The following is a 15131-nucleotide window of genomic DNA, read 5'->3' on the forward strand; positions in this document are numbered from 1 at the left end:
GTGTAGTTCGTTCCGTACTCTTACTCTTGAGGGAGAGTTTCTGAGTTAGAGTCCTCGTGGTCGAGGTGCTCGAGTCCTGTCTTAGTTACTAACAACTAATATCTTATCGTTGACATAAAAAAAAAAAAAAAACAATTCCAACGCTCGGCATAGGCTCGAGACTTGAGAGTATGGAGAGGAATTGATCTCAATTTTTTTTTCTTTTGTGATCTTGGAGCACGTAGTGCCCAACATCTTTATTTACTACACTTTTTGGTCCATACAAGACCTACTTTTGGCAAAATAAATCAAATTGATTTTTTTTCTTTAATTTTTTTTTATGAATTGTTAGATTATCTCGTTGAAAAAAATTGAAAAAATAAAAAATTATATAATGAATTGCTGCGGGGGACGTTGCGCCTCAGGTGGGCAATATTAAAAGGCGTAGAAAATGAAAAAGGTGGAATCCAATTTTGTGTTGTCCGAGGTGGAATCCATTGTCGGTTCAAGGTGGAGCATCAATTCTGATAAAAATAAAAATAAAAGAAAAGGTGGAGCATCAATTATTTAAATTACTGTGCATTATATTATGGATTGGAGTGTATTTCAAGAAGAGATCCTGAACGCAAAACGATAATTTCAAAATAATACATGTTTGATAAAATAATTTTCAAACTTTCATTCAATAATGCATACTTTCTTTGTCCCATTTTAAAAACTTCATATTCCATTTTGGAACATCTCCAAATATATGTTCACTTCTCAAAATCAACGATAAAAACATGATAAAATTCTGTTATTACTCTACATTAATTAAATCGCTTTTTGACAGGGCATAATTGAAAAACTAAATACTTTTTGATGTAACCATTATGCTTCCTTAAGTAGTTGAAATTCTCAAATGAGACTATCAAAATGGGATGAAGTGAGCATTTTAATTTATATATACAAATATGTGTGTCCCTTACTCTTTCTTTTTCATCCATTCTCCCTCGAAGCTCTCCTCTACCACAAATTTTATTTTATTTTTGAAACGGCTCCTCTACCACAAATTTATGTGGACTCTATACACTTAGTGATGGGAATCACACAAATGTTAGTGTGGTAAAGACAAAATTTTAAACACCGCGTGACAGTGCCCTAGAAAAAAATGAATAATTTTTTGTCCAACTTGATGATTATGTTTCCAGTAATACTTCTATGAGTCTATTAGCTCAGTCGATAAACTAGCCCAGGGGGAGGGTGTTGCTTTTTATGAGACAAATACTAGTGGAATTTTTTTTCCTTTTCCTAAAGGCACTCTCAACAATAATTTCATTTTTTAAATATATGCATGCACGAAAACATTATCTCAAATTTATATCATAAAGCAAAGTGGTTTCTTTAAACCTATATAGGCAAACAAATAAGAGCAATCTTTATCGCTCTAGCATTATTTTTTATTAAAATATTAGTCATATGATTAGAAAAGAAATAAAGAAAGAAAAACCTAACTAGCGTTTTTCTTGCCAAACCTCTTCCCTTTTTTTTCTTTGTAATATTTGTTTTCCCTCTCTATCTCTATCTTTATCAAGTTGGGGAGAGATAGGGCCTAGGGGTGCTAATCTGTGATAACCCGATTTTTTACCAATAAAATTTTGTGTTTCACTATGTAAAGATTTCTTTGAAATTTGGTCCCCACAGTCTATTGGAAAAATGTTTGATTTTTTGTTTTCGAATTATGACTAGAATATATTTTAAATTTGGTAAATCATTGGAGAAAGAATATGAAATACAGCTGAAGCCACAATCCTACAAAATCTCAAGGTTTACACTGGGACTGGACAACCAAAAGCAAGAAGAGTCCATTTACAACTGGAAAATATTTTCCATGTAAAACATTGACATGAAAAATAAATTTTGCAATCTTTTCCCGGTGTTTGGTTGATGCCCAATTTTATTTTCACGAACCAATAACTCATCTACTTGGCCCATTGGTATTTGGAGAGAGAGAGAGTAATATGCAATTAAAGATTTTCCAGTTGTGTTAACGTGGCCGCACTAGAGTGAGGCAAAATTCTTCATTGGGGCACAACTAGACCAACGGAGGTGGTTGTGGAAAACAACTTATGGGGCACTTTTTGACGGAAACTCATCTCACGGCAAAAGAAGTAAAGGATTTACCCCCAAAAAAGGGTCATCTCCGGGCTTTTCAACAACCAAACATCGGAAATCATGTGAAATATTTTTGGATGTCCAACGAAAGTTATGAAGCGGAGCCTGACAGCAAGACAACACTCAAAAGTCGAAGGATCAGAGAAGAGTTTTTTTTTTTATCCTCTAGACTATGCATTTTTTTCTTTACTTAGTTCCTAAATTATCAATTTGATGATTTCATCCCCTCAACTATCGTACCGTTACCAGCTTAGTCCAATAGATAACAGAAATTTGAAATTTGGATAGAAAATGTCATGTAAGGCCATTTGGACCTTATAAAGCAGATACTTGATTATGAAAGTCTTAAAGATAAAAAAATTATTTATGACCATTTAGGATAAAATGATCAGAAAAATAATTATGACCCTTTAGGATAAGGTTCATATATTAGAATCTTATGTGGCATTTTATAGAGACTAACACATACATACATATATATATATATATATATATAGGGTGGCGATAATGCCACGAGGCTTTTTGTTAGGGACACGAAGGTTTATGTGGACTGACGCTTACACCCTCCGGTCAAATGAAGACAAACTCTGCCCAACTCCTCCCCCCCCACCCCCCGGCCTCTCTCTCTCTGTCTCTGTCTCTGGCACACCACTCCGTTCCATTCTCATCCCTTTCTCTCGTCTTTCACTGCTAAAAAATCCATTGCTCTGTGTTCGACCTTCTCTATCATCTCTCCTTAAAAAACAGCCACCGCTATCCCATGCATCCAACCACCCACCCCCCTCCCCCCCCCCCCCCCCCATATTCAATTGCAACCCTTCAATGCGTCCCAAATGACCACTCTGAACCCCAATTACATACAATGATGCAATAGACAATATGGAAGAGAACACCTCCTCAATCCAATAGATGAATAATCAGTACTGGTGATGGGTTAAGGAGGTGTTCCTCTAATTTTGTGATTGCAAAGAGAAAAAAAATCAAATTTTAGCGCCAATCACTCCTGCATCAATAATTTGGTCTTGTTTGGGGAAGAAGAGGTCGGGTCTCTATCCTAGCTGTTGGAGAGCAAATTCAGATTTGTGACCTTGGATTTCCTTCATCCTCCATGGCTTGGTCTCTCAATCGGGCACCCAAACTAGTGAGAACTAGAATGAAAGGTAAAGAAGGTTCAAAAAAGAAAAGGTAAAGCGGAACACAGTCTGAGATCGATCGAGGAGAGAGAGAGACGTGGCCTCGCAGGGAAGGGAGGAGAGAGAGGAATCTTGGGGTAAAATTGTCATATTAAGAAAACTGTCGTGGCCCTAACATAGTGAATCGTGGCAATATCGCCACCCTATATATATATATATATATATATATATATATATATATATATATATATATTAAAAAGACTTAATTCTTTATATAGATTTAGATTGTTTCTATATTAGAAATATAGTTAAAAATTAAGCGATCCAATTTTCAATCAGTGTGAACCGAGTGCAAATATCTTATTTTTCTGATAATTTTATACTAAAATGTTATAGTTAATTTTTTTCTAGAACTCTCATGATAAGTATCTGTTTTAAAAGGTCCCAAATAAAAAGAATATATTTAATTATGATGGCCCAGATATAAAAATTAATCATGACTCTTTAAAATAATATGATCAGAAAAATAATATCTTCGCACCGTTCCAAATGGATTGAAAATTCGAGCACTTAATTTTTTTTAGAAGGTCTATATACTAAAAAAACTAAGTGCTCCATTTTTCAATCTGTTGAAATTGGTGAGAATGTCTTATTTTTCTGATCATTTTATCCTAGAAGGTCGTAATTAATTTTTATCTCTAAGACTCTCGTAATCAAGTATCTGCTCTATAAGGTCCCAAACAGGCTTTAATGGCATTTTCCGTCCAAATTCCTAACTTCTGTTATCTATTGGACTAAGTAGGTAACGATATGATAGTTGAGGAGATAAAATCGTCTAATTAATAATTTAGAGACTAAGTAGAGAAAATGTGTATATTTTGGGGGATAAAAAAAAAAACTCATCAGAGATAACCACCCCAAAGAACAAGAAAGCAAGGAGAGAGCTCTTCGTCGAAGATGATGCAGACAGAGACAACATCAGATATCACTTCATGAGTTCATGATCTTCTTCTGAACCCTTTTAACATAGTCATCACAGCAAGTTAATACTATAGAGTGTCCATACTAATTAACAGCGCCACAAGTTACATAATATAGTCACTAGCCTCCCGATACTTGCGCGCTGCTTTCGTCAAACTTCCAAAATACAATACTTCAATATGCACTTCTTTTGTCAAATTTCCGAAATAACTTAATTATGCACTGAATTTGTCAATATGAAACCAAAAATATCACACTCATCTTCCGTTTAGGCTTATAAAAAATCCCAAGAATGCTCTTTTCGTTCATCAGAAAAATAAACAATACCTCATGGAGAAAGAATCAGCAACTAAAAGACCTTACTTGTGTGCACCTCGCGTAAAAGATGCCTAGTTTACGGTAAAGAGCAAGTAGACCATACAGGAAGGGCAGTTTCAGGGGCATGAATTTTTATGAATCAAGAAGAGGTCAGTCCAGATAGAAAAAGAAGAAAGAAATCACCCAATCGCCACCAGCATAAGGAAAAAAAGTTGCAACATTCTTGCTCTCGCTTTTTTTACCAACAAAACATGCATAGCGCTTGGAACATAAATTCTAGCAACGAGCAATATAGCAAATAAATGTTTCAGTGGATTAAACTTATTTTTTGCAGACGATAGTTTTCTGTTTCGGGAGATTGTTTTGGAGGAAGTCCGGTGCTTGCGGTGGATTTTAGATGCTTTCTGTGCTTTCGCGGGATAGCGCATTAACAAGGGGAAATCTGAGCTTTTCGTGAGTCCTAATATCAAGGTGGTGCACCGTGTTTTTTTCACCCATGTTTTCGGTATCAAGATAGTTGATAGGCCTGGAGTCTATTTGGGCGCTGATTTGGACTTTACAAAGCGTAAGGGTGCTCTTTTCCAGCGGATTCTTGATCGTGTCAGGCATCGTTTGGCGAATTGGAGGATGGGTTCTCTGCCTTTTCCAGGTAGGTTGGTTATTGCTAAGCACACGCTAACGGCGGTTCCTATCTATTTATTTTTGGCCTTCCGGGCTCCGAAGTATTTCATTAAGCAGGTTAAAAAAGTGGTGGCTGGGTTTCTTTGGGGAAAAGGGGAGGGGAGGGGTATTCATTGGAAAAGGTGGGATGATCTTTGTAAGCCATTGGGGCATGGGGGGTTGGGCTTAAGGGATTTTGTGTGCTTCAATCAGGCACTTTTAGCCGAGCTGGCTTGGAGGCTGATTCGCCAACCGGAGTCTCTTGCGGCGAAAGTTTTATTGGGTAAGTATTGTTGGGGTAAGGATTTTTGGTGGTGTGATGCTCCTTCTAACTGTTCGTGGGGGGTGGAGGAGTATTCTGTGGGGGAGTGAGCTGCTTCAGAAGGGTGTGGGGTGGCGATTGGGAGATGGGAGGAGCATTAGCGTGTTTAAGCATCAGTGGATCCCTAAGGCGTCCAATCCGTATGTGGAATCGAGAAGTTCAGTTGATATGTTGGATTTTCGGGTGGCGGATTTAATTGACGAGGCTACTCTTGAGTGGCGTAAGAGCATTCACAGTGGTATAATCAAAATTAAAATGTTGTTAGTTTAGCAACATTTGTTCAAAAAAGAGCTCACAGTGGAATAATCAAATTTAGCAACTCCTTAGCAACTAATCAAATTTTAACCATTGGATAATCAAAATTAACAACTTTTTGCCAATAATCAAATTTAGTTATCCCTACATTTTCTCAATTAAGTACAACATCATAACACAAAAACCTTTTCTCTCTTCCATTTTCAACATATTTCTAAAAAAAATACTTTTAAAAGAAGTTTCTATTTTTTTGCAAAAACTGTTTTTCCCAAAACTTTTTTTTTTTTGCAAAAACTGTTTTTTTTATTGATTTTTTTTTTCAAAAACTGTTCTTTTAAAAAAAATTCAAAAACTATTCTTTTATTCGAAAACTGTTTTTTTTTTAAACTTTTTCACAAAATTTTTTTTTTAAATCAAAGTTTTCAAAAAACTATTTTCTCTTTTTCTAATAATCTGTTTTTATTAGTTTGAAACCTATTTTAAAAAAATTATTTTCTATGTTCACAATTTTTAGATTTTTATAAATTGAAAAGGTGATGTGGCAAATTTTGGTTATTCAAATTTGATTATACCATTATGGACCTCTATATTGCTAACCTTAACAACCCCTTAAATGCATAACCAAAAGATGATGTGGTAATTTTTGATTATTGACTTTTGGTTATTCCCCTGTGGATGCTCTAAGCCTTTGATTGAAGTGTTGTTCCCTCGAGAAATCGTTCCCAACATTCTTGGCTATTCATATTCCTAGTGTAGCTAGGCAGGATGAGCTAATTTGGCGGTTGTCAAAGAATGGCGTATTCTCGGTTAAGTCAGCCTATTTTGAGGCTTTGAGGATGCATTCGGGTTGGGATGGGGTTGGTGAGGGCGAGGAGGTTTGGAGAAAGGTCTGGGGCCTTAATCTTCCTCCCAAACTTGCTTTATTTCTCTGGAGGTGCTGCACACGATTATCCCAACTAAAGTTGTGTTGTTTAGGAGAGGCATGGCTGGAGACTCGGTATGTCCGGTGTGTGGTCAGGGTGAGGAGACTGTGGAGCACTTATTCTTTGGGTGTGATTTTGCGCGTCGTTTGTGCAGGGCGTCTTCTCTGGGGCTGAATTTTGCAGTTGGGCAGCCTGTCCCCTTTAAGGAGTGGTTGCTAGGATGGGTTCGTGGGGCACCTAAGAAAAATGATAGAGGTACAGAAATTTTGGGACCGAATCCGGACCGACGGCCGCCGGCGAGCCATCTCCGGCCACCGGACGGCCGATCCGAGCCGTCCAAAAATTCTAAAAAAAAAAACCGAGGGGCCCCACGCGGGAATCAACGTCATCCGAGGTGTGTAGGGTGCTTGATCGGAGCACCCCTTTTCGTATGTGTATATGTATATACATATACACATACGAAAAGGGGTGCTCCGATCAAGCACCCTACACACCTCGGATGACGTTGATTCCCGCGTGGGGCCCCTCGGTTTTTTTTTTTAGAATTTTTGGACGGCTCGGATCGGCCGTCCGGTGGCCGGAGATGGCTCGCCGGCGGCCGTCGGTCCGGATTCGGTCCCAAAATTTCTGTACCTGTAGTGTTACTCGGCACCTAATAGGAGCATCATGGCTGAAGGTATTTCTGTGCTATGGGCTATTTGGCGTGCTCAGAACAGATTGGTGTTCGATGGAGCCAGTGATGGAGTACGTGGAGTGGGGAATTCAGCTTGTTGTCTCCATGAGAAATGATATTTGGTCTTGCTGGGGGAGGGCTGCAAAGGATGGGGTGCGCAGTCAGAATGGGCTCTCGAACCAGTTTGTCTCGGGCAGTTGTAATCAAGGGGTTCAAGGGTGGATTCCTAAATTTCTGGTAGATGGTGCTTGGTGCAAGCAGTCGTTGAGAGGTGCGGCAGCTTGGGTTTCTTTGTCAGCTTTGTATTTTGTGCAGGAAAAGAATGTCAGGAGTGTGTTTGCGTCTTCAGCCTTAATGGTGGAAGCCGTGGTTGTTTTGGATGCTCTTCGGTGGGCTCTTGGCAATAGGTTTCGCAGGGTGGAAGCACTTACGGACTGCTTAGTACTAGTTCAGTCGTTGCGGTGTATGGAACGTGCTGATGTTTTTGTTAAACCTGTTCTTAGGGATATGTTAGGTCTGATGCACGAGTTTGATAATGTGGCTATCTCTAAAGTGCCTAGGAATGTTGTTAGAACTGCCCATAATCTTGCTAAGTCTGTAATGGTGTAATGGTTTGCTAATATATATCTTATGTTTTCGTTTCCTCAAAAAAAAGTGGACTAAACTGTTTCACAGGTAAAGAACAGCTAATGCACATTAATGTTAAGGACATGGGCTATGGTCAGTAGACAAGTACGCATTGCTAGGCTGATTCTGTGGAAAGGGATAATCAGAGTTCCCGTTCAACCTACTGAATCATCCCAGAAATTACAAGCAATTCTAAACGCTGCTACAGACCGGCGAAAAGCTTTTTCTAATGGATTCGAACAACAAAACTTTTTTCTTCTCAATTTCAACAGATGTGAGAAGCCTACAATGAAAGATTTCAAACCTATAATGGATTCTGCTTTTCTCTATCTCATGAATGACAACCACACCCAAAAAGAAACAAGAAAAAGGAATGGGAATGGGAATTCATATTGCATATCACAAGCACCTAGGCAAGCTGATCATTAGTTACGCCGCTTCAACTACTTCTCCACTCCCAACTTCTTCCTCTTCCATCTCTTTAACAGCTCTTACAAGACTCTTCGTGATCGCATTGAGATGCAACCCACTTTCTTTCATCTCCTCCAACAGTTTCTCCGCTTTTTCCCAATCTAAAGCCTTCAGGCAAAGAGATTGGATCATCTTATTATACTCATCAGCATTAGGCTGAACCCCATACTCCTTCATCTCCCTTAATAACTCCAGTGCCTTGTCATATTCTTCAAGCTTGCAGTATCCACGGATAAGTGTGTGATAAGTCACAGGACTCAACTTGGAATGCTGCGTTTTGGCTTCAGCCAAAACTTTACAAGCCTCATCCATCTCTCCACCCTTTGCATAACCACTCATAATGACACTGTAAGTGTATACATCGGGTTTTAGACCCCTAGTCTCCATCAATGTCATCATTTTTCTAGCCTCTTCCATATCTCCAGTTTTGGAAAAGCCATTGATTATAGAATTGAAGACAGCATTTCCAGGAGGTGGACCCGAATCAATCATCTTAAACAGCAAATTTTTTGCTCCGTCAACATCTTTGATTCTACACAATCCGCCTATGACAGATGAAAATGGCTTAATTGAGTATTTTCTCTCTTCTCCACAGAAGTCCTCCAACATGTCCAAAGCTAAGCGAACAGTTTCATCCCCTTGACACAGGGAGATGATCAAAAAGTTAACAGAAGATAGAGGTGGGTATCTATCCTTCTCCTTTGCCAATAAATAAACCGAATGAGCATTTTCAGCCTTGGAACCTTTGCACAGAAACGATATGATTTTCCCAACTTTCTTGCTTTCAGGCAATTCACCAGCACTTTTCATATTGTCACAAACGGAACAAGCCCAATCAAAGAAGGAGCGCCTACAAAGAGCTTCAATAGTGAAGTAATATGTCTCAGCATCCGCAACACACCCAAAATCCCCAAACTTGTTAAACACATCAAATCCCGCCTTGGCTTTACCCAACTTTGAAAAAAGAGATATCAACTCATTGAGAATCTCCGCATTCAAAACACCGTTCTCCTTCTCCCCAATCTCGTTAATCAAATCCCACAAAGCATAGGCATCTTTCTTCCTAAGAACGCCAGAAATTGCCCGAACAAGAGCGCGCGCACTCCTCGTGCTAACCAAAAACTTTGGCTTCTTCGAGGCCCATTTGAAGAACGCAATCAAATTCTCACCCGGAACAAGTGGTGTTTCAACTACCCTTACAACAAACTCTTCGTTTACCGTCAAATCCATCTCATTAAGGCTCGATTCCAACGATCCGGCTGCACTTTTACCACTACTACTCTGAAGCAAAGACAACACACTCTCTAACTTCTCAAAATCAACCTCAGGAATCTCATCTTTCTCAACTAACTTATTATCAACTAAATTATCATCAAAACTCTCAATCATTGGATTACCTGGGGTATTTTCGTCAAAAGCCAATGATGAGAAAAATTCACTATCTAATTCTGATCTAACAGAAACCGGGTTTTCCTCAAATATACTGTCTTCCTCATGAATCAACCCATCGAAGTTTTCATCTGACTGGGAAAAGGGTGACCCAATTTGGGGTCCAATAAGGTCATCAATAAGAGGGTCACGTGAATCTTGAGAGAAAAATCTAGGGTTTTGGAGAAATGGGATTTTTTTCTTAGGGGAGAACAAGTGTGTAGAGAAGAGAGTTTGATTGTGAGGTACCTGAGGAGGGGAAGGAAGTGGGTTTTGGACAGAATGCACCTTGGGTCCTCCAGGATGAATGTTGAGACGAGCTCTTCTTGTAACTACTGATCTCCACATCTTCTCTTCTCTCCTCTCTCTCTCTCTCTCTCTCTCTCTCTCTGTGGAGCAGACTGTAAACCCTATTGCCTGATTGTCCGGGGGTTTGCATTTTCCAGATTAAGTGGGCGTTGGGCTATTGGTACGGGGTTAATCTCTAACGAATTGGGCTTCAATTCTGGTTCGAGGCCCACGCAGCCCACTTTAAATTGGGCTTCAATTAACACTTTGAATTGTTAATTAGACAGAAATTACCAAAAAAATAACGAATAAATTAGATCTAATTATGTGTAATTGTGCACAAGGACCTGATGGGATATAATCCACTCACATAGGACTAGCCGGGAAGAACCCCGAATTTGTATTCTTAGTTTACACTTTAGATTTGGGTTTTGTGATTGCAAGTTTGCATTTGCAGTGCATTGCTGAATCAGGTTTTTTTTTTTTTTTTTTTTTTTTATAGGCAATGAATCATGATTTGGCATGTGCTTGCTTCTGACGTTCTTGTTAGCCTACCTTTTCTGCAATTGGTTCTTACATCTGACGTTCTCGTTGGTCTGCTTCAACAGTAGATTGTGGGCAACGTGCCTTTAAAAAGATTCCGTTCTTTTTAAAGTCGGATCGAGGGAGCGCTAAGCGGGACAAGTGCTCAATTTAGAGTCGCCACTTGGGTTTGAAGGTCCGACACCCAGAAAATTGAACTTGAAACGTTTTCTACGCTGTTTGATTTGACAAATGAAGGTACCAGTCCATCATAACCATATCTGGGTTCGGGAGCCAGGTTACGAGAGGGAAAATGTTTTAAGGCACCCCTCTCGCCCAATCCAGAGATCAATCTTTACTTAGGCATTTGCGAAAACATTTGCAATTCTATTTGATAAATCAATTCTTTAGCCAATTAAGGCGGATGAACAGTTTAAATGGGGATTAAAGCTGTAACATGATTTGCAGGATGTGATAAATGGAATGCTCGCTTATTGAAACAGTTAGTATAAGATAAAAACAGACTATTGTGAGAGCTTAAACAGACAAGAAGGCTATTGTTTTGGAGTGATGTGTGCAGGAAGAAACCAGCATGCACTGATCAAGTCACTACATGCTGACCACACCTGCACGTGCCACTACAAGACCTGTGCGCGCCAGTAAGCCTAAGCCCACAGCTCTTATTTTCAAACCCGCTGGGTTCTGAAAATGACTAGTGCACACCCTGAACAAACCAAGCAGTTCATAGGCAGCAAACATACAGTCCATAGGCTGAAAAACCTTACAAATTAACAAAGCACCCCATAAAACAGTATGGAGACAAAACAGAGGCTTAAGGCCAAGTTACCCATGCAAAGGCCACTTACTGGTCAAAGGTGGACTTGCACGCGCAGGTAATCCACTGTCGCGTGCGGGTATGAGCTTTGTAGAGACCCGTAAATTTTCTTATTTATTTTTAATGTTAATAAAAGAAAAGGAAAATAGGTGAAAATGGCATGAATATGAATGTGGGGGTCAAAGTGTAATGAGTTGAAAGTTATGGGTGTTAGTGTATAATGTGCATGTGTGTGTGCCGTGTATTACCTGGGAAAATCTTTTTCCCATTTTCACTTTTCATCTCATCCCTCTCTCGGCTCTCTCCCTATTTCTCCTCCCATCTCTCAAAAACTTGCTCAATCACTCAAAACCCACGACAATCACCCTCACCTCCATCTTCCTCGTGCGTATTCGGGCTCGTATCTCGTTGGATAGAGCTCGGTTGAGTGTATTTTAGCTTGATTTGGATTTCGGAAGCTAGGGCTCGTTCAAAACGCTTGAGTTTCGCCTTCCAACTCGAGGTAGGAAATTCTACCTCTCTATATATGTTATTTGAGTGTTTTTATGCCTTATTTCAGCTTGTATTGATTGTCATTTGGTTTGAATCAAAATCTGTCATCTGATGAAAATCACCAAAATTCTGGATTCCTACCGGTAGGACGTTTTTCTCTACCGGTAGAACTTTGTCATCTTAAAGATTTGTACCCACTGTTTTGAGTTTGTACCGGTAGGATTTGTTCCCTACCGGTAGGATTATTATTTTTCTCGGACCCTACCGGTACCATTTTTTCCTCTACCGGTAGAATTCTTGTGAACCTGAGGTTTGTTCCTGCTGTTTCCATGTTGTACCGGTAGACTCCTATTTCCTACCGGTAGGTCACTAGTCAAAAGTTCAATTCTCCTGGGTCAATGCAATCTTACTTTTCTAATGCCTTGGGATATTTTCATGGGTTTAATATTATTGTACGTGATAAGATGTTGGGCAGTCATGTTTGTTCTCATGGGTGACGTGAGACACATGGGAATTGTTCAAAATAGTGGAACTACGGAAATGAAAGAAATATGAGTTTCTTGCACGACACTTGTACGAACGATACACTTGAGCTTGTGAACGACGCGTGAACATTCGGGGCCCATCGACGGGTGGGTGCCTGGCAGGGGATATCAGGGTCCCATAATTAGCCTGGCAGGAGCTAATGCTCAAAATAATCACTCAAGGCCCAACCTTCAAGGTGGGTGCTTGGCAGGGGATATCGGGGTCCCAAAATTAGCCCGGCAGGAGCTTCGGCTCAGACACATTGACGATTCGAGTTATTGAGACACAAATGGATCGAACAGGATATAAGAGTATGTCGAGATGACGGTTTGGAGATATTGGAACACTTGATTATCATAGTTACGCTTCCTTCGTTGTCATTTGATTTCCCATCATTCGTCTCGCTCATTTGCATATAGAGTTTGCGTAGACTTTTCTACTGGGCTAGTGTAGCTCAAGCCTTATATTATTTTCAGGTGCTAACCCGGAACCGTAGCTTGCATTGCTTGGCGTGCTTGGAGTATGGACATTATTTTTGAAAGCTAACCGAAGGAGTTACCTATTCATCTTTGTAAATTTATTTTGAAAGATGTATTTGTAACTTAAATTGTAATTCTTTTGACTTGGAAGTGTAACTAAGGGAATGATAACACAGTGATCTTTTGGGTACTGTACGGATATTTGTGAGTATTTTTATTATGTAAATCATTTATAATGATGTTTAAAATCGAGGACGTGACAAGCTTGCAAACTAGTGTTTGGTTCTACACTTTTCTGGGTTCTGAGACATGTTCAAAAAAGGCCCCAGAGGTATCCCAAAGCAGCAAATATGCATATTGAACTAAAACTAACAGTTTTAACAAAGGAAAATAGTAAACTGGTTGTTAGCATGTTTACAGTGACCTATATAAAATAGAACACAAAACAACAAAGGCACCAATCCCCACACAAGACCTGCGCGTAGCAGCCACAAAATGGAGCGCGCGTACTAACGATCGGCGCGCGCTGGTCCTTGCCACTATGGTTTTTGAAACCTTGCTAGCTTTAGGGCCAGGACTGATATTGATTACCAGCCTTGACCCTGCCAGCCCCCCTCAGGAATCGGAACAGAAAATAGTTCAAAGGTGTTATACCTTTGGTTTTTGATTTTGAAAGGTGCTTGAGCTTTGAGGTTGTTTGGGGTGTTTGATTGATAGAAGCAAAGAACAAGCTATGTTCTTGAGTGATTGTAACTTAGGGCTTTAAAACTTGAAACCCTAACTTTTGTAATTTTTTTGTCACCCTTAGGAAGAAGAACCATGGAGGTATTTATAGGGAGAGAGGTGGTAGGTATGGAGGTGCAGCCAGCCAAGCAATGGTTGGTTGGGGTGCTTGGTGGACAAGTTTCCTCCTCAAGAAAGGTTGATGGGAGATATGAAGAATGTGGACACCTCTTGTCCAAACACTGCTTTTCAGGCAAAATGGAAGCTTCTAACGTGCTGTACTCTATTGATAATGACTTATGCATGCTGAATAAAGCAAGTTTGACCAGACGCTGACCGGCGCACGCGAGTCTGGGACCTGTGAGCTCGAGTCAACGCCAAAGGTTGACTAGCGCGCGCCAGTTGTGGACTAGCGCGCGCCAGTTGTGGACTAGCGCGTGCGAGTCCAAGCCATCCTAAGCTGGTCCACGGTCAAACCTGACCATTTGACCAACACCTGACACTTTGACTCGCGCACGCTGGTTCTCAACCAACGCATGCTAGTAGGGTTTTGGTAGGTTTTGAAAGGCTTAGGCTAGGTTCAAGGGTTCAAAAAGGGTATCAAACACTCGAAGCTTAAACACTCGACATTCCCGGAGTGTTCTTGATCCGTTTCATCATCGGGGAATCAAAAATCGAAAGTAAACTAATCTGGAAGCCCAGATTGGGGTGTCTACATATGTGCATTGAGTCTACGACTGGTGCATATGCTCACGTCTAGGTTTTGATAGTTTCGGTTCATTCATGTATCTTGTGATAAAATTTGTAATGCCTTCGAACTTTTGATATGGGATGGATTGCCTCTTAAAAAAAATTTGCTTTGGCATGATGGATGGACGTTCAAATCATTTTAGTATATTCAGTTTCAAAAAAACTTGTAAGTAAATCTTTTTTTTTTTAACACAGAAGGGTAAGAGAGTATATATAATTTCACTTACCACCTTCATTAGGCAATTGCGAATTAAAGAGGGCTATGAGAACCCTCTTAAATCTATTTTCGATTTGTTAAAAAGTGAAGGTGTATGCACACTCACGTTTCCTCCATACTCTTCTTACACTAGATGGAGCACTTTCATTTAGTTTAGAGTTACTATTTTCTTGACCCTTTTTTTTTTTATCATGTCGTTCTTTTGTGCTTAAACTCAACTTAACTCAAATTTTTTTTTCTCTTTTAGAACTTAAATGGAAATAAGTTAAGTTCATATATTCTTCTGAACTTAAACTTAATTTTTTAACACATACAATTACAATATTGCCCTTTCAAGAAAATAAGTTAAGTACCTACATTCTTTAGGGTTTCTAAA

At 39.6% G+C, this 15131-nt stretch overlaps 1 protein-coding gene across 1 annotated transcript; it reads right to left on the bottom strand.

Annotated features, from left to right (window-relative positions):
* Positions 1-8232: 8232 nt before the first annotated feature.
* LOC131326650 (small ribosomal subunit protein mS80 (rPPR6)) lies at positions 8233-10272 on the bottom strand. The gene has a single exon (XM_058359502.1). It carries the CDS (start codon positions 10270-10272, stop codon positions 8455-8457), a length of 1818 nt encoding a protein of 605 aa, XP_058215485.1. The 3' UTR covers positions 8233-8454.
* Positions 10273-15131: the final 4859 nt, after the last annotated feature.

The sequence above is a fragment of the Rhododendron vialii genome, chromosome 5a, assembly GCF_030253575.1.
Source record: "Rhododendron vialii isolate Sample 1 chromosome 5a, ASM3025357v1".
In the NCBI taxonomy this organism is placed as follows: Eukaryota; Viridiplantae; Streptophyta; class Magnoliopsida; order Ericales; family Ericaceae; genus Rhododendron; species Rhododendron vialii.